The 18111-nt window shown below is 41.5% G+C and overlaps 1 protein-coding gene and 1 pseudogene across 6 annotated transcripts in view; one reads left to right on the forward strand and one right to left on the reverse strand.

Annotated features, from left to right (window-relative positions):
• The window catches only part of ADGRB3 (adhesion G protein-coupled receptor B3), a 458060-nt gene that overhangs the window by 241760 nt on the left and 198189 nt on the right, over positions 1 to 18111 (reverse strand). For all 5 annotated transcript variants that reach the window (XM_082218223.1, XM_082218224.1, XM_082218222.1 and 2 more), the window contains one exon: positions 7320 to 7514. In XM_082218223.1, the coding sequence (XP_082074349.1) occupies positions 7320 to 7514 (195 nt within the window). The remainder of the gene's footprint in view (positions 1 to 7319; positions 7515 to 18111) is intronic.
• Positions 580 to 3447, forward strand: LOC309528685 (dynein light chain roadblock-type 2 pseudogene; annotated as a pseudogene). Its single transcript has 2 exons — positions 580 to 670; positions 2984 to 3447. The product of its transcript is annotated as a dynein light chain roadblock-type 2 pseudogene (transcript).

The following is an 18111-nucleotide window of genomic DNA, read 5'->3' on the forward strand; positions in this document are numbered from 1 at the left end:
GAATTAGTGGTACATTTATTGTTCTCCACCCCCTCATATTTTGAAATGCTGGTGTTGTTTTCTCTCCTATTAAGAATTTTGCAGCACCTAGGGACGTGGGTGGCACTGTGGGTTAAACCACAGAGCCTAGTACTTGCCAATCAGAAGGTCGGCGGTTCGAATCCCTGCGACGGGGTTTGCTCCCATTGCTCGGTCCCTGCTCCTGCCAACCTAGCAGTTCGAAAGCACGTCAAAGTGCAAGTAGATAAATAGGTACCACTCCTGCGGGAAGGTAAACGGCGTTTCCGTGCGCTGCTCTGGTTCGCCAGAAGCGGCTTAGTCATGCTGGCCACATGACCCAGAAGCTGTACGCTGGCTCCCTCAGCCAACAAAGTGAGATGAGCGCTGCAACCCCAGAGTCAGCAATGACTGGACCTAATGGCTGGGCCCCTTTACCTTTTTAGGGCACTCATGGTACTAAATGAGAGGCCCTGTCTGAATAATATTCATTGTGGGTAGGCACTATTCATGGGTGGACAGTGGAATTATTCCACTAGGCTTGCGTGTCCCTCCTCTGGATATTTCCACTTGAATGTTTGCATGCAGTCTACATGGGAGAAATCCATTGTGGATTTGCTTATAGGCCTTGGGAGAGCTCAAGGATCAGATGGAGAGGATACTGTGGGTGATGGTAACGAAAGCCGCTGAAAGGTCCAGCAGATCCAATAGGGACACACACCCCTTGTCCAATTCCTGGTGCAAGTCGTCCACCTAGGTGACCAAAGACTTCTGTCCCACAACCAGGCTTGAAACTAGAGTGAAATGGGTCTAGATAATCCATCTCATCTCGAAACCCCTGGAGATGGGACTTCACCACATGCTCTAGTAACCTAGCCCAGAAATGCAGTGCTGGAAACTGCTGATAATTATCCAATGTGGTGGGATTCAGGGAAGGATTTTTCAATAGAGGTCTTAACACTGCCTCCTTCAGGCATACTAGGATCCTGACTTGCTGTAAGGAGGCACTGACCATTCCCTTTACCTCCTTGGCCAGTTCCCCAGTGGCCTATTTAATGAGACAGGAAGGGCAACGATCTAGCACACATGTGGTAGCTCTCCAAGGATCCCTTCACATTCTTGGGTTGTACAAATGGGAAAGAATCCATTATCACTGGAAAAGCTGGGGCCAAAGATACCTCTACTGGGCCTGTATCAACTACAGCAAACAAGTCAGAATGGATCTGAAAGATTTTTTTCAGTAAAGTGCAAATTGTTAAGAGTTTAGTGGGCTTTTGTATTTTGACTTTACCAGACTTGATCTCCTTCCGCAGGGCCTGTAAGACAGAACTATTCCACCTGGCCTACAATTTGAATTAGCCTGATCCTCTATTTCCTTTTCCCTTTCCTCTTCTATGAAGAAACCCTTTCTGGGACCCCACATTTAAATTCTTACTCACACACATCCTTGCTGGCCCTTGTAGGACCAGCTTGGCCAGTTAGCCCTGGTGATCATTCAATGTCTACTGACTGGGGTACCCCCCCAATGACCCTTGAATTTTTGAATTTTATTGATATTAATGCTCATTTTATGTTGTATTCTATGCTGTTTTATGCTGTTTTAAAGTCACATTTTAATCAATGTTTTATATTTGCTGTTAGCCGCCCTGAGCCCGGTTTTTAAACTGGGAAGGGTGGGGTATAAATAGAAATTTATTATTATTATGATTACCTTTGTGGAAGTTTGTGCCATGTCAAGGCCTGACACCATCACTGATGTGCATGCTACTTCAGAGACTTTGGTACCTGCAATGCCAACATCTCTGAACCTCAAATATGCAACCTCACCACACACATGCAAGACCTGGCATGGCCCACAAACATTTATGTGTGCCATTGCTGACATAGTTCACCTTCCCTATGGTGAGATCCTTAAATACTTAGCATGCTTCGTGTATATATATTGTGAACTCCTTGCACATATCCAAAGACTGCAAAGTGTTATGAATCAACTTAATGTCATGATGTAATCAATGTGCATTGCAGGACATACTAGAAACATAGCAGTTGTTCTGGGGCCTGTTTCTAAAGAGATATGCTGGAATCTGATGAATTCTGGGCTAGATTCCAGTTTAGAGAATCTGATTCTGCCAAAAGCCATCCAGGGGAACACTGGATGGCGCCGCTAGGCTCATACATTTTTACTCCAGCTCTTGGTTGAGCAGGGTTGACAGGAAGAGAGTGGATGAGTCAAAGGAAGAATCAAAAGAGAAGCAAGGAAAACTTGTTTCCTGGTGGGTCTGGATAAAGAGAAAAGAAGAGTGAGATGGGATGGACCGCAATCCTGTGAAGGTCTATTCAGAAAAAAAAAATCCCACAGAATTCAATGGGACTTACTCTGATGCAACTATGCAGAGGATTGAAACTTTACAAAGAAAGGCAGTTGGGGAAGTGGTGTGTGGTGGGGTGAGAAGAGGTGGACAATAGGTGTATTATCTCTCAGCTTTAGCATTTTGCTTTCTGCTAGACTGATGCTTTGGGATGCTATGTGGAGTCAAATATATGGCTTGGTATTTGGGCCTCAGATCCAAACTCTATCTTGTACTCGGTTTTTTGGGTACGCGTCTTCTCTTTCAGCCTCACCATACTATCTATGAAAATAGGTATTTAGTTGCGGCTGCAAATTTTGACTAGCCACACTTATCAAGGCCACCATTTTATTCTCTTCATGATACTTTCTCAAATTTCAGGCCTGAAAAGCTGGTGGACCACTCAGGTTGCTCCTTTTTAACACCCGAGTTGCAACATGTTTTAATAATACATTATAATTGTTTGCAAAGAATTAAGACAAACTAGACTGGTACAAAGCAAATGCTTTGTGACTTCAATTAAATATTTAGCAGATTTATTCAAATCAATTTCAGGCATTGCTTGGGCACTCAGACGTTTGGTACAACTCTCAAGATGTTTAAAAAATGGAGGCCTTTGACCCTTCCCAGCTGAGCAGTGGCAGAGGTAGAAGAAACTTTAAAGAGGATCCAGCCACATAAAGGAGTTATTGGAACTATTGTCGTAAATGCAGAAGGCATCCCAATCAGAACCACTCTTGACAACTCTACTACAGTACAATATGCTGGTCTCCTTCATCAACTCATGATGAAAGCAAAAAGCACAGTAAGAGATATTGATCCCCAGACTGATCTAACCTTTCTCGGGATTAGATCAAAGAACCATGAAATCATGGTTGCCCCAGATAAGGAATATCTTCTGATTGTTATCCAAAATCCTCATGAATAGACCATCCACACCAATTTTATGAGAACTGTGCTACAATTTTAAAATAACATTTACTACAGATATATAAAGGCATAACATACCACTAAGAAACGTTTCCAGTAACTTGTCAGGAAGTTTGCAAGCTAAAATCTCTTGTGTGTGCAAATGCATTGTATTTGTAACTGAATTAATAAAAGTGTGCCTAACTGCTTAAAGGACAATAAATGTAAATGCTTAAAGCATGTGTAGAATTTTTAAAGAGAGAGAAAGGTTTATAATTAAAGCAACAACTTTGATTAACAGCATTTCCTCCTGAGATTAGGTTGGCACCTATGTTAGCTAATTTTCATCACCAGCTGACAAGATTCTTATTCTGCTAGGCCTTCTGAAGTATGAAAATGGCCTGTGATGATTATTTGTTGTTTGATCAAAGGTAATTGTTTTAGATTCGCATACAGTGGTGCCTCGCAAGACGAAATTAATTCGTTCTGCAAGTTTTTTCGCCTAGCGAATTTTTCGTCTTGCGAAGCACGGTGTCGGAAAAGTTTTGGAAAAGCTTCAAAAATCACCAAGAACCTCAAAAAAGGCTACCACACCGCGTTCTATGAGTTCCTCCTCGAAGTCAAGTCGCAACTGTATTAACGGTGTTAAGAAAAAGGAAACAAACTTGCAAAAAACGCAAGACGTTTTCGTCTTGCGAAGCAAGCCCATAGGGAAATTTGTCTTGCGAAGCAGCTCAAAAACCACAAAACCCTTTCATCTAGCGAGTTTTTCGTCTTGCGAGGCATTCGTCTTGCAGGGCACCACTGTATTTGTGTCATTATTTTACTGTTGATTTCACATTCTCATAAATATTATTCTATTATGAATATTGTGATTACTTTCATAACAAATGATGGAAAATATATATACTGGAAACTAACTAACTAACTAACTAACTAACTAACTAACTAACTAACTAACTCTGGCTTCAATCTTAAGCTTCCCTTCTGTTCATATGCACTTTCTGCATGTGGAAGTGGGAAAGAGGATTTTCATTGCACTTTTCTCAGTGCTATTTTTCTAGAAAAAGAGGTGCTGGAACTCACCATGAACGCCTCCCTTGTTCTCTTTATAATGGCAATGGAACCCACCTGAGAGGTGCTGGAACTGAGTTCTAGTGAGTTCTGGCTGAAAAAGATCCCCTGACCTTTTTCTTGCCCCTGTGCTGCCACCCCACACTATATAGGGGCTACAAGATGGAACAGATAATTGCAAAAAAAATAATTGCGCTCTCCCCCCCCCATATGCAAGAATGTGAGCAGAGTTCAGCTCATGGGAACTTAAGATCTAGGCTGCTGTGTTTCTATGAACATTTGATGCATTTTTTTTAAAAAAAAAGCAGGGTAAGAGCCTAAGCAACCTGGTTGACTTTAACTCTTCACTTTTCCATGAATCATTAATGAAAGTTCTGCAGCAGATGATGGAAACATCCTACAGCCAGAGTCAATTTACAGCAACATCTGTTTTCTGTCTCTTTTTTTCAGTTTATGCCTCAAGTATAGGTGCTTAGCAAGCTGAGACACATGAATAGGTAATGCTATTCTAGGCTGCATCAACAGAAGTATAGTGTCCAGATCAAGGGAAGTAATAGAACCACTCTATTCTGCCTTAGTCAGACCACACTTGGAATACTGTGTGCAATTCTGGGCACCACAATTTAAGAAGGATGTTGAAAAGCTGGGATGGGTGCAGAGCAGGGCAACCAAGATGATCAAGGGCCTGGAAACTAAGCCTTATGAGGAGCGCTTGAAGGAGCTGGGTATGTTTAGCCTGGAAAAGATGAGACTGAGAAGAGATATGATAGTCATCTTCAAATATCTTAAGGGCTGTCACATGGAGGAGGGAGCATGCTTGTTTTCCCCTGCTCTGGAGGGTAGGACTCAGACCAAAGTCTTCAGGTTGCAAGAAAGGAGAGTCCAACTAAACGTTTTGAAAAACTTTCTGACAGTAAGAGCTGTTCAGCAGTGGAACAGACTCCCACAAGAGGTGGTGGACTCTCCTCCTTTGGAGGTTTTTAAACAGGCTGGGGGGCCATCTGTCATGGATGCTCTAGCTGAGATTCCTGCATTGCAGGGGTTGGACTAGATGACCCCCAGGATCCCTTCCAACTCTAAGATTCTTTGTCAGAAAAACAAAAACAGACCACAAGTGTGGGCCAGTGTTAAATGCATGCTCAACATTTGACTTTGGGATATAGTAGGGTGCTGCAGAAACAACACTGCAAATGTGTTCATATTTGTATGGTTTCAGATCCTGGGTTTATCATGAAGGTCAGCATCAAGATATCAGCTGTCTTCAGGCAGGGTTTGAGGAGTTGTGGGTAAAGAACATGCAATCCTGCATCCAGCCATGCGTAAATAAACCAGCACATCTGTATTTGCCCCTGCAGTGTAATTTCTTTGCCATTGTAGAAAGAAAGTTTGCATCAAGGAGGTATTGAGGGGGGAGGGTACTTTCTTACTTACTTAAAAAGCTGTAAACTCTTAATGACAGTAGTTCAAGATGAAATCTAAAACTACAGAAAATGGCCAGAATAATGTCAATTCTGTGCTGGATGGACATGCAAATTTTTTTTTAAAGGAAAATTTTGGTACAGGAAACCCAGAAAAATGCAGTCCATATATGCAAAGTTACTAGCCTGCATGAAGTTCTTTCCTCTCATAGACTTCAATTAAAGTCACACTGCTATCATCTAATTAAAATAATTTATTGTCCTAGAAGACAGTTGCACGATCCATTCTGAAAAGCTTGATGGGTGGTCATTTTATTTATTTATTCCCTTAAATTAATACCCTCCCTTTCTTCCATCATGAGACCCAAGGTGGTGTACATATGGTTCCCAAGCAATCACCCGTGCACACAATTGACTAGATCCAGACCTGCTTAATTTCAGCAAGTTGGTGGTCTCATGTGCCTTTAGGTTATATCTGGGACCACCAGACACCAGTGTTCATGGCTATTCTTACTACTTAATATTCTGCTTTAGGTTTTGATACAGGAGGTGTGCTTAAGAAAGATTATGTCTATTGTGATTAGCTAAATATATTCAAGAAATGGCTCTCGGTGGCTACTATTCAGGATGGTTTTGCGCCACTGGCAAGATCAGAGGCAGCGCGCCTCTGAATACCAGTCACCAGAGAAGAACAGTGTGAGAAGGCTATTGCCTTCATGTGCCTGTTTGTGAGCTTCCCACTGGCATCTCATTGGCCACTGCAGGAAACAGAACGTTGGAAAAGAGAAGCTTTGGGGCTTATCTTAAATTCTTCTCATGCTGCCCACAGTGGGTTTTTAAATTTTATTTTAAGGATGAGCAAAACTACTATCCTCTCTGTCTGGGTCTGACTGTAGAGTTGAGTTAAAGCAGCCTTTGTTGTCTTCTCTTTTAACACTAATTAGGATGTGGCTTTATCAGATTGAAGTACCTAGGATATACGGTGTCAAATTAACGATGTTGCCATTGTTATGTTTGCTTTTCCTGCAGCCTAAATGCCTGATACAAAGACTTTCTGAATCAGCACATATGTTCAGGAGGTGGTGCATTTCCAGCTATCTCATAGCTCAGTGTGACAAAACAATTAATTGTGCTGGCTTTGCAACCAATCGAGTCTGTATTGAAGGCAGGTATGCCAATTACAGAGCATCAATTTCCTATCAAATATTACATGCCAGCAATAATGAAAACTGTCGTGCCTTTAATCCTAGTGGCCATTCACTACATAGTGAACGTAAAAACAGAATGTGGAATGCAGAAACAGATTTCACGTAACTGCCAAAGCTGAGCTCTCCTCTCCTGCACTGGTCATGCTATCTGGGGCAGATGGGAGTTGTAGTCCACAACAGATGGAGGGTACCATATTGGAGAAGAGTGATCTAGTCCAGTGTTTGGTCCTCTCAGCGGAAGTAGCTCTCTAAGGTCTCAGGCAGCTGCTCTCCTTACCAGAGATCATTTTAACTGGAGATGCCAAGAACATTCTACTTACTTAGCTATGGCAACTTAGCTATGCTCTACTACTAGTTTCGCTTACCTGGACCCCATCAGAAGCTGGAATGTAGCTTGCTCTTTTAAATGTATCTGTAACATTTCTGAGAATTTCCACAGAAACCAAGAGATCCCCGGCATACAAATTCTTCCTCTGAGTTAAATCCAGAAGGGTCTTTGTCACCTGGGACATTCCTTCACCTGCCAGTGTCCTCTGTCCTTTTGCAAGATGTTCTTTAATCTGTGAAAGTTAAAACAGTGTGATAAATATTAGAACCTACTTTACTAAATAGTCCCAGACTCATCACCAAATGAACTCGAGAGATTGCTATGAGGATATTCTAAAGAAATGGGAATAATTTACAGCTTAGCCATGATGTCAATTTTACATAGGATGTCATGAAACACATTTAGGGGGAAATAAGAGAGCTACTTCTTAATTTTTCCACAAAGAAATATGCTGGGCCAGAGTAAACTACTGAGTTGGAGAATCTGGAGGCATGTTATTAAAAAAACACAAAAAACAAAAAGCCACACAGCTGCAGTCATTATACTTAGCTTTCATATACTTTTTTGTATGAGAACTTCAGACACATTACATTGCCAGACTACATAAATAACCACTTTATGAGAGCAATCTACATTCTATTCAAGTCACTGGCAAAACCTTGATTTATAGGTTCCTTTGTATTTTGATGCCTTAGAGATAAGAGTGTCTCTCTGAAAAGAGTATCACAATAGAATGTGGCTGTTTCAGGCTCACTATGTTTTTGAGCAATTTATCCCTAAAGATGAGCAACCAATAGGTTCCAAGCTTGTTGAAATTTATTTTGACATAATAAACTCTAATTTGCACACATGGTTTTGTAGGATGTAAAATCCCATTCCTGTCAGTCTCTGAGTGACATTCATATGCTTCTTCTTTCCTTGTTCTCCTGTTTGTTTGGATTGTGTGGCCTAATCCTTTTGAAGAATACAAAAGGAAGCTACTTCAGGGTATGGGTTTGGGTTTGGTGGCTGATGTTACCACAGTTCTTATGCCTGACAGCTTATATGTATTATTTGTAGTATTTATTACTTGCCTTACATGTATGTCCCAAGGCAATGTACCAAATACTGTATAATAAAAGCAGTTTAAAATAGTTGCAGAAGAGACAGAAGTGTTTAAAAACTATACAAAGCAAATACCTAGTCATCCAGTTGTGAAAGCCTGACATAGGTAAACGTTGAGAACAAAGGGAACCAGTTCCCATGGAAAGACAAAATCTATGAATCACTATATGCATATGCAGAATTTATAGGGACCGTCTATTACACTTTTCTCCTTAGCTGCCAGTTGGTGCAAATTCATTAGTTTCAGCTGCCCCTTAAGCCAAGTCAATAGATATATTACAGCATGCAGCAGGGGGATGTTACAAAGCCAGCATATTACTTTTTGTAAAATAGGTAAAAATGAAAAGTGAAAGATGCCCTCCTAAAGAGCAAATGATAAAAGATAAATGGCTTCAGAGAGATGCATGCAACAATAGCCTCCATAAAGAAAAAAATGGCGGTCATCACTTTTTAAACAACCACCTTAAACTTCTTTTTATTCCTCCTTACAACTATCAAGAAAGGGTCCCAATACTTTACTTGAGGAAGAATGCTCAAATGGGCCCAGGGAAAGGCAGGATGAAGAACAAACTCATTGGGACTGCCATCTCTCCCTAACCGGTTTTGTAAATACTTAAGACAAATGCCAATATTTTTTTGCCTATGAAAATAGGTTCTTGCAAAAATCCTTCCATATTGCTATAAAGTATTGAGCTCTATGTTTGTCTGTCTGTAGGCTCTGACCATAGTGAGTTGCATAAGGAGTGCATAATCTGTTCAAATCTGGCATGGAAATGAACATGAATCTGTCATAGAAATGAACTTGAAACCAGATGGGGAATCCAACAATGCACTCTTCTGATTGTTCCATCAGTGCAGGCATTTTGGCTTGTCAGATGGAACAATCACCTCTCCCACCCACCCCATTCTGGGAGCTCTCCTGATCCCCTCCCTGAGTCAATTTCAGGGGGCACAGGGGCATGGGATGAAACCCCATTGTGTAAGTGGAAGTCTTCATAAGTTGAATCCTGCACTGTGTGTTTTATTTTGTGATAAACTGTGACAAGAGTGTCTGCTGCAAGTTTATCAGTTGAACAGCTGTTACACTTATCAGCCAGCCTGTATATTCATGGCAAATTAACCATTCTTCACATACTCCATATACTACAATATCATTCCATAAAGTGGTCTTTAGATCACATCTGGGGAACTTGTGTTGCTCTAGATGTTGCTGGATGACAGCTCCCAACATTGCTGATCATTGGCTAGGACAACATCTGGAGATCTATAAGTTAGCCACCCCTGCTTTAGATTGAAGGTACTATTAGAATGATTTGGTAAGAATAAGCTGGGCTCAGATGGATGGCGTCCCTTTGGGTCTCTGACCTGTAAAGTGAGACAAATGTGTGTTGTGTTCCAAACTACAGAAAGGAGAAGTTGCTACTTGATATATATTTTGACTGAGATTCTGAATATAACTCAACTTCTTGTAGTTATCAGGTTAATGTGTAAGTCACAAAGCAACATGGCAGGGGGAAACAAAGCTTACATTGCTGAAGAAAGTTGCTCTGGTCGACAGTGCTATTCTTCCTATGTGAAGGTCATCTTTTAGTGCACTTACATGCAGGCTTATTAAGATGCAGTTTATGAGCCACGGGATGGTGGAATAAAGGAGCTGTTAAAGTGGTACTTTAGCTGCTGCCTCACAATAGATGTGCATATTGAAAATTGGCTTTCATTAGTTAGTGGACATTGATCTGGGATCCAGAGTGCCCTAATTTTTGCTGAAACACAGTACATAGTGAAAGTTGGAAGCCAAAAGCGCAGTGTACAGCTACTTCTTTTCCAGTCACTATAGCTACTAAAAACCAATGTGGTACAGTAAGGCTGAAAGGAAATATCACAAGGATTGTGAATGATGTAACTATACTTACTTTGCAACCTTTGCAGATTGATATGGATGTTATGGGTTCATTAGTAATTTGATGTGGGTACTTCAGGTTAAATAATTTAATTATTCATTACATAAAAATCAAACATCACTTAGTTGAGGAAAAAACTCAAAATCATACTTGAAAACATACAAAAGTTAAAATACTAAAACATATTAAAATTACATCAACAATGTCAGGGCTCCCTGGCTGGGTCAGGGTTGAGAAAGTTGCCAAAATGGCAGGGATCCAACATTGGTTCTCCCCCTTCCCTCTCACCCCCCCCACAACCACCCCCACCCCCCCACACCAGAGCAGAAGCTCTGGTGCATCCGATGGCTCCTATGTCATCCTCCCAGGGGTCACAGGATCGCACCCTATGGGGCTGTGGTCAACAGTCATTCTACTTACACAGAGTGTAAGTAGAATGGACCTTACTTTAATTTCAGTGGGTCTGCAAACCTCTGAGCGGTATTTGTTATATAATTTTTGTTGTATGTAGTAGAATTTTTAAAATAACTTTATTAAATGTATAACAAACAAAACTAACAGAGTGTTCCAACAATTCAACAATAGAGGAAAACAATGAAGCATGGCCAGGTATGTGGTAAGAAAATCTGTCCATCTGTCATGGATGCTTTAGTTGAGATTCTTGCATTGCAGGGGGTTGGAATAGATGACCCTTGGGCTCCCATCCAACTCTACAATTTTATAATTCTATGAAATGAAAGATCTTTTTTGCATGTAGTAGAATTATTACAAAATTTATTTCTCTATTGTGTTTGGTATAGAATTATTCCTGTGAATAGTTTCAAAAATTGGCCTACTTTGGGTGAAACCACTAGCTGCTGCTGCATAACTTCCTTAGGTTTTGTGGTTTTTACATATATGTACATATATGTTCTTACTATTTTTGTTGTGCATTTTCTCAAGTCTTCACCTTGCGAAGGTAATTTTGGAAAAAAGTATAAAATAAATATAAATGAAGCAGAAGAATTGAAGCGCATAGGATTTGTAGCACTAAGAGGTACAACATTCATCAGAAAGCGAGGACAGATAGAGCAAATGTAGTAGATACAGCCCTGGAAATAGTTTCGTTCTTAAAATTCTCCCCATGTTTGCTTTATAGCATTCATTCTTTTCTCTAAATACTGCAATTGTCGCCGATTAAACCAGCTGACACTGGAATGCTGTGTGAACAATTTGGCTGCTGCTGGTGCTTAACCATGGGGCATGTCTTTATGATTTTGTGCTCTGCCTTTACGTAATGTAAATTGACAAGAGGGGGGGGGAATCAAAGGAAAGGAGAATGAGGTCTCAGAAAAAGCTTGTGACACGTGCATGCACACGCAGAGTGACAAATATATTATAGCCAGCAGTTAAATTGCATGGGTCTTCTCATTCAGGGAACTAAGACTTTGGGTTTTAAACAGCAAGTGTTCTTCAAATGAACCCTGTTTTTTGACACTGTGTCATGGCACTTGGTTTTCATCTCAATATTGGTATCTCTGGCTACAGATATTTGTTTTGCAAACATGAATTACATTTGTTGTGTTGCAGTGTTTCTCAAATTACGGCCGAGAATTAAAATTCTATCGGTTCATGTTCAGTTCACCAGAGGCATATAGTACCTGGGTGTGGAGGAGTTCCTCCCCCTGCCACTCTCCCTATGTGTGCAAAGGAATATTCATGCAGGCAGAATTATGGGCCATATTGGGGAATGGGAGGTCTGTACATATTCACCATATTCCCACTGATACTTTTCTCATCTATTCAGAGCAAGTTCATTGTTCCCTAAAGAACAGTGAGGGGGAAAGCTGGGTGGGGGTATGTGAGACACACACATGCACCCTCATTCCCTCAGTGGCTTTGTGTTGGTGGCAATATAGGATGGATAAAAACAGGGCTCTGTTGAGCCTATGGTAATCCTGTCTACGTGTCTGGATTGTGTCCATACTTATTTGTTACAATCACTATGGGGAAAAAAGAAAGCTTAATAGAGCACAGAACTGAAGGCACAAGGTGAATACAGGGTTGTTGTTTCTTTAAGCACAAAAATGCAAAATTCAAGCAATTTCTTCTCTTCAGCATCCACGTGATAGTTTTAAAAAGCTATGCATGGCTTGTTGCGTAAGTCATTCATTAATTGGCTGCTACAAAAATAGAATCATAATTCCCAAACTATTACATAAATGGCATTGTGGCATGGAGCTATACGATTTTGTTTCCAATTGTTCCTTTCCACATAATATAAAATGGCATAGATGCTTGATTAATTTATTGCATTCCTTGTTTTCATAGTTATTCGGGTGATGTCCTCTCAGTTTCGCAGGAAATAAATCTTATTGCTACCTTTTGTGACAGGAAAAAGCTGAGGTGCTGGCCGCAGAGGGCAAGACGTAGAAATTGCCCTTGTTTTATGTCTTGACTCCTCACGTAACTGAAGTTTATTTGCTGTTGAATTTCTCCATGCCCTTGAAATGACAAGATGCTAACAGCAGTGGAAATGGTAGTCAAACATTTCTCTGTGATGTGTGGCAACTAGAATATGCAGCCAGTTGGCTCCATACTCCCTGCAACCCCATTTCTGTGATAATCCCTTCCCACATTTTACCTCTTGCCGCTTCTGATAAAGAACCACCACTGAGCTCGCCCACCCCCATCTGCATAGAACAGCTGATGTACTTTCAACTCATCCTGTATCTAAATAAAAGTACAGTTCTTAAGAATTAACCTTTTGAAAAAGGCTAAAGAACATACACTTCAAAACAACTTTTTTGTTTAGTCATGCAAGATAAACAGTCACAAACAAAATCCAGTGCTGGGAATTAGGACAGTGCAATCAAACTTACCATCATCCTGCATTTAAGACAGAAGGTGGTCTAAAAGCCTCAAAAATACACAGGAATCAGAATTCAATGCAAAACATGCTGTTTAAGCTGTTTCTGTAGCAGAATAACGATAGGCATTTAGGAACCTGTTGGGTTTTGGGGATTCTGCAACAGCTAAGGTGGCCAGGTGAAAAAGATGAGCTTAATAGTTCCATATAAGGGGGGATTTCAGCAGGTGAAGCATGCATGGCAATCAGCTTCTGCTTACATGCCCTCTCTACACAACTATTAAAGATGCAGGAGCCATGCCTTCAACTGGCTACCCTAGCAACACAGCATAAATTGAACTTCCTGGTCCTCTGGCCAATATCTGACAACCGAACAATGTGTATCTATCATATCTGGGAAATGCTCAAACTCCTGATACAGGCTTTCTTGAGCACCTTTCAAAGGAAAGATGTGGAAGAAAAGGGAGTATAAAGCAGTTACATTTATGCAGAAATTTTCACCGCAAAAAATTGCCTTGGTGTGAACTTTTTAGAAGCCAGAGGATGAACTCTCTGCATTTCCTTCCACTCCTGTATCTCTTTATGTCCCTTTCATTACACGCAACATTAGTACATGAGCGCTAACTCTTGACCTCTAAAGTCTTCCATGGCGGGATGAAGTCTGGAAATAAATACTGCTGCAGCACAGGATTAGGAATAGCTGTTTTGTGATAACGGAACACTCAGCATACATGAGGGGACAAGCTACTGCCTTGACGATTGCACACTTGCTGCCATGGCATTTTCCATGACTATGCCATGTGAGGCATGTTGGTTTCTGCTCTCTTCACTGTGCAGCGAAGTGCTTGTCACAAGACAATGTTTACATTCCACAGTCAGAGTACTGTTGGGTTTTCCCACGGGAATGGGAAGCTGGATGTGACGTACACTGGTTTCCTGTTTTTCACTTTTTCTCTCTCGGTGTTCTTCATTCCGAGGAGAAGGACGGTTGCTTCTCTGCTCCAGCAGAGGCAAGATGCATGTTTGTGATTTCTCAATACTGAACTGAAAATAAAGCAACTTTAAGCATGTGGCACGTACTGTTCGTCATTCCGTCTGTGCACAGGACTCTGCAATATCAACATTTTGGTTATCGGCCCAGAAAGACGTAAATCAAGCTGAGTCGGAATGCCGGCAGAGGTACAGAGGAACGGATCGGCGTTATCTGCTCTGCGCGTCAAGTTTGATTGATGAAGGTATGTGCTCATGTTCCGGAGCAGCCTGCCAGTTTCTAGTTTATGGCTTTATGGCTGGACTTTGAACTTTTAAAGCCGTTTTGCCGCGATACAGGCAATGGCTGAGAAAGCGAAAGTACTTTTTAAAAGTGCTTTTGGAAGAAGCTGCAGTACTGTGACGCAGCTTGGGATTCCTAAACTCAATAAGAATAATTACACGGAGTGGGTACTTTATGCAGAGGCAATTCTGCGGAAAGAAGGTCTGTTTAATGTTATTACAGACAACCCCCCAGCTCCAATTACAGCTGAATGGACTGCTAAGGATTCCAAAGCAAGGGGAACGCTTACGTTGATAGTATCCCCAGAAGAGCTCTGTCTGTTGCGTGGAAAGACCACAGCCAAAGAAATTTGGAACTCTTTAAGAGAAGCTCACTTGAGGACAGAAGCTGGTTCCTCAATGTACTACTATGCCAAGCTGCATGGTATGGCTCTTGCTGAAGGTGGAGATGTGCGTAAACACCTGATGGAGATGCAGAATCTGAGACATGAGTTGCAACAGAGAGGACTCAACTTTCCAGAGGCTGTGTATTCCTTCATGATACTACATTCTTTGGGACCAAGTTGGGAGTCCGTTGCCACTCAGATTGCTGTTCAGCCAACTGCTCAGCTCACAGTAGCCTATGTTACTGCCGTGATCCAGAATGAAGCAGATCGCCGGGGTGCTAGCTGCATGGGTATGGGGGAGTCTTCACAGACGTCATCCCAGAGTGCAGTGGAACCACCAGAGGGCGCCAAAGCTTTGAAGGCAGTGAAATGCTACTCGTGTGGACGTCTAGGCCATATGAAGAGGGAATGCAGATATCCCAGGGCCAAGACAGAGCAGCGCAGCGGAAATTCATCGCGTGGAAAAGGCCAAAGCAAAGGCAAAGGTCCGGTGTCCAGGACAACGCAGCACAAGGCAATGGTCTCACGTTTCACTCCAAAGGTTGCAAAGGTCCAGAAGACGTCTAGATCTTTCTTCGTTGTTGATTCAGCAGCTACCCACCACATGTGCAACGATAAGAGACTGTTCGTGTCTTTTACACCGCAGGAAGGTGCGATTCACCAGGCGGATGACCACACGATCCCCAGTCAAGGCTACGGAACTGTTGTTCTTCAAAGTTTGGACTTAGAGATACAGGATGTACTTTATGTTCCAGATGCCACACACAATCTTCTAAGTGTGATGCAGCTGAATGAACGGAACATTGACGTTTCCTTCAAGAACAAGAAATGCATCATCACAAAGAAAGACGATTATGTATTGCATGCTGAATGTGTTGATCGTTTGTTTGTTTTGTATTATGATGATGTTGTGCAGAATGAGACTTGTTGCATTGCAGGTTCTAACAAAAGTTTGCATGCAGGATGTATTCATGATTTCCACAGGAAATTTGGTCATTTGCATTTTGAGGCAGTATCTAAGATGCCTACCTTGGTTGAAGGTATGACTATTAAACCCTGCAGGTACCACATGAAGTGCAAGGCATGCGCAGCAAACAAGGTGAAAATGGCTGTGAAAGGTAAGGTGTCTAGTAGGCAAGCTACAGAACCATACCAGATTGTTCATGCTGATTTAGTTGGTCCACTATCGCCCTCTTTGGGTGGAAACAGGTTTTTCATGGTTCTCATTGATGCATTTTCCAGGTATATTTATGTGTACAATCTCAAGCAGAAATCAGAGGCTTTTCCTAGGTTCAAGGAATTCTGTGCTTGGTTGGAAAATGTGCATGGTAAGAAGATAAAAATTCTTTTCACAGATCGTGGGGGAGAATTCACTTCTCAGCAGTTTGAAGCTTTTCTGACTGAGAAAGGAATTCAACACGATTTGTCCAGTCCTCGCTCGCCATGGCAGAATGGACTTTGCGAAAGGGCAAATCAAACATTGCTTCAAGGGTTAAAAACCTTGCTGCATGATGCTAATCTTCCAGAGAGTTATTGGGCCGAATCTCTCTCGTGTTTTGTTTACAGTTACAATCGCAGGTTATCTTCAGCGATTGGTTGTACCCCGTATGAAAAGATGTTTGGCAAGAAACCATACATCAAACACATGAAAATTTTTGGTTCTGACATGTAGATTCATTCACCACAAAGCTCCAAATTAGGCAAACGTGGATTGCATGGTATCTTTCTAGGTTATCAGAAAGGTTCTTACAGAATAATGATGACTGACTCCAAGACAATTAAGCTCACAAGAAGTGTTGAGTACAATGCCAAGTGGGGGGAGAACGTGGGAATTTTTCAATGTTATCCTGATGACAGTGATGAGACTGAGGATAAGCCACAACAACCCACACCCACTGATGAAGGTTCTGATTCTGAGTCTGTAACTGAATCGGATACTTCAGAGGATTTCAAGAGTGCGAAAGCCTCTATGCGACCCTCTGAAAGCTCTGATCAGGAATTGGAAGAACCATTGTTCACAATAGGTCACTTTTCTCCTAAGAAGGAAGAGGAGAGTGTTGAAGACCAAAGGCTAATTCGCAGGTCACAAAGAGCCACAAAAGGCAGACCTCCAAAGAGATTTGCTGATGAATTTGCTAAAACAGCAGTAGCAGCTGTTAAAAGCTCCAAGAAGGTATTTGAACCTTCAAGTTTCCAAGAAATCCAGGATTTGGATTCTAAGGAAGCTGAGCCATGGTTAAATGCTATGAAGGCTGAGCTTGATTCCTTGGAAAGGAACAAAACTTGGGAGCTAGTTCCAGTAGTTCCAGGAATGAAACTGCTTGGAAGCAAATGGGTCTTCAAAGCGAAGACAGATCAAAATGGCAAGATAGTCAGACACAAAGCCAGATTGGTAGCCAGAGGTTTTGCACAGGTACCAGGTGAAGACTATCACGAGACCTACTCACCCACAGTGAGATATGAGAGCATTAGGCTTATGCTCAAGCTAGCTGCAGAGGAGAGTCTACACATTAGTCACCATGATGTAAATACAGCATTTTTGTACGGATCTCTAGGTGAATCACTTTATATGCTTCCACCTGATGGCGTACAGGTAAAACAGGGATTTGTTTGTGCTCTGAAGAAGTCCCTTTATGGTCTCAAACAAAGTGCACGGTGCTGGCACACTAAACTCACTGAAGCATTGTTTTCTCTAGGTTTTCAGCAAGGGAAAGCTGATCCATGTGTGTTTGTCAAAGAGGAGGGGCAAAAGAAGCTGTACTGTTTGTTTTATGTTGATGATATTTTATTCTTTTGGAAAGATGTCACAATGTACAATAACGCCCTAGCTCAACTGAAAGAGCGCTTTGACATGAAAGATCTTGGTGAGGTAAACAACTACCTATCTCTGGAAATAGAGAAAGATCAAAGTGGTAACATTCTAGTACACCAGTCAAGGAAAATTGCTGATGTGTTAAGCAAACTAAACCTGATGGATGCTAACCCTGTAGACACACCGATGACAACAGGTTATCAGGTAGAAGACACTGAAGAAGCATTTTCTGACACTACACTGTACAGAAGTGTGCTAGGTAAGCTAAACTTCATTGCCAGATGTTCAAGACCTGACATTGCTGTTAGCTGTAATTTGCTAAGCAGACAAGTCAACAATCCTACTGTTAAGGATTGGAAAGCTCTGAAACGCATAGCATGCTATTTGAAAGGCACTATGCATTACAGACTGAGATTTAACAATCAGAAGTCTGGTGGTCTTGAGATTTTTGCAGATGCAAGTTTTGGAAGTGACACTGCAGACAGGAAAAGTACGTCTGGAGTTTG

The sequence above is a fragment of the Podarcis vaucheri genome (genome assembly GCF_965113315.1).
Source record: "Podarcis vaucheri genome assembly, chromosome: 3".
In the NCBI taxonomy this organism is placed as follows: Eukaryota; Metazoa; Chordata; class Lepidosauria; order Squamata; family Lacertidae; genus Podarcis; species Podarcis vaucheri.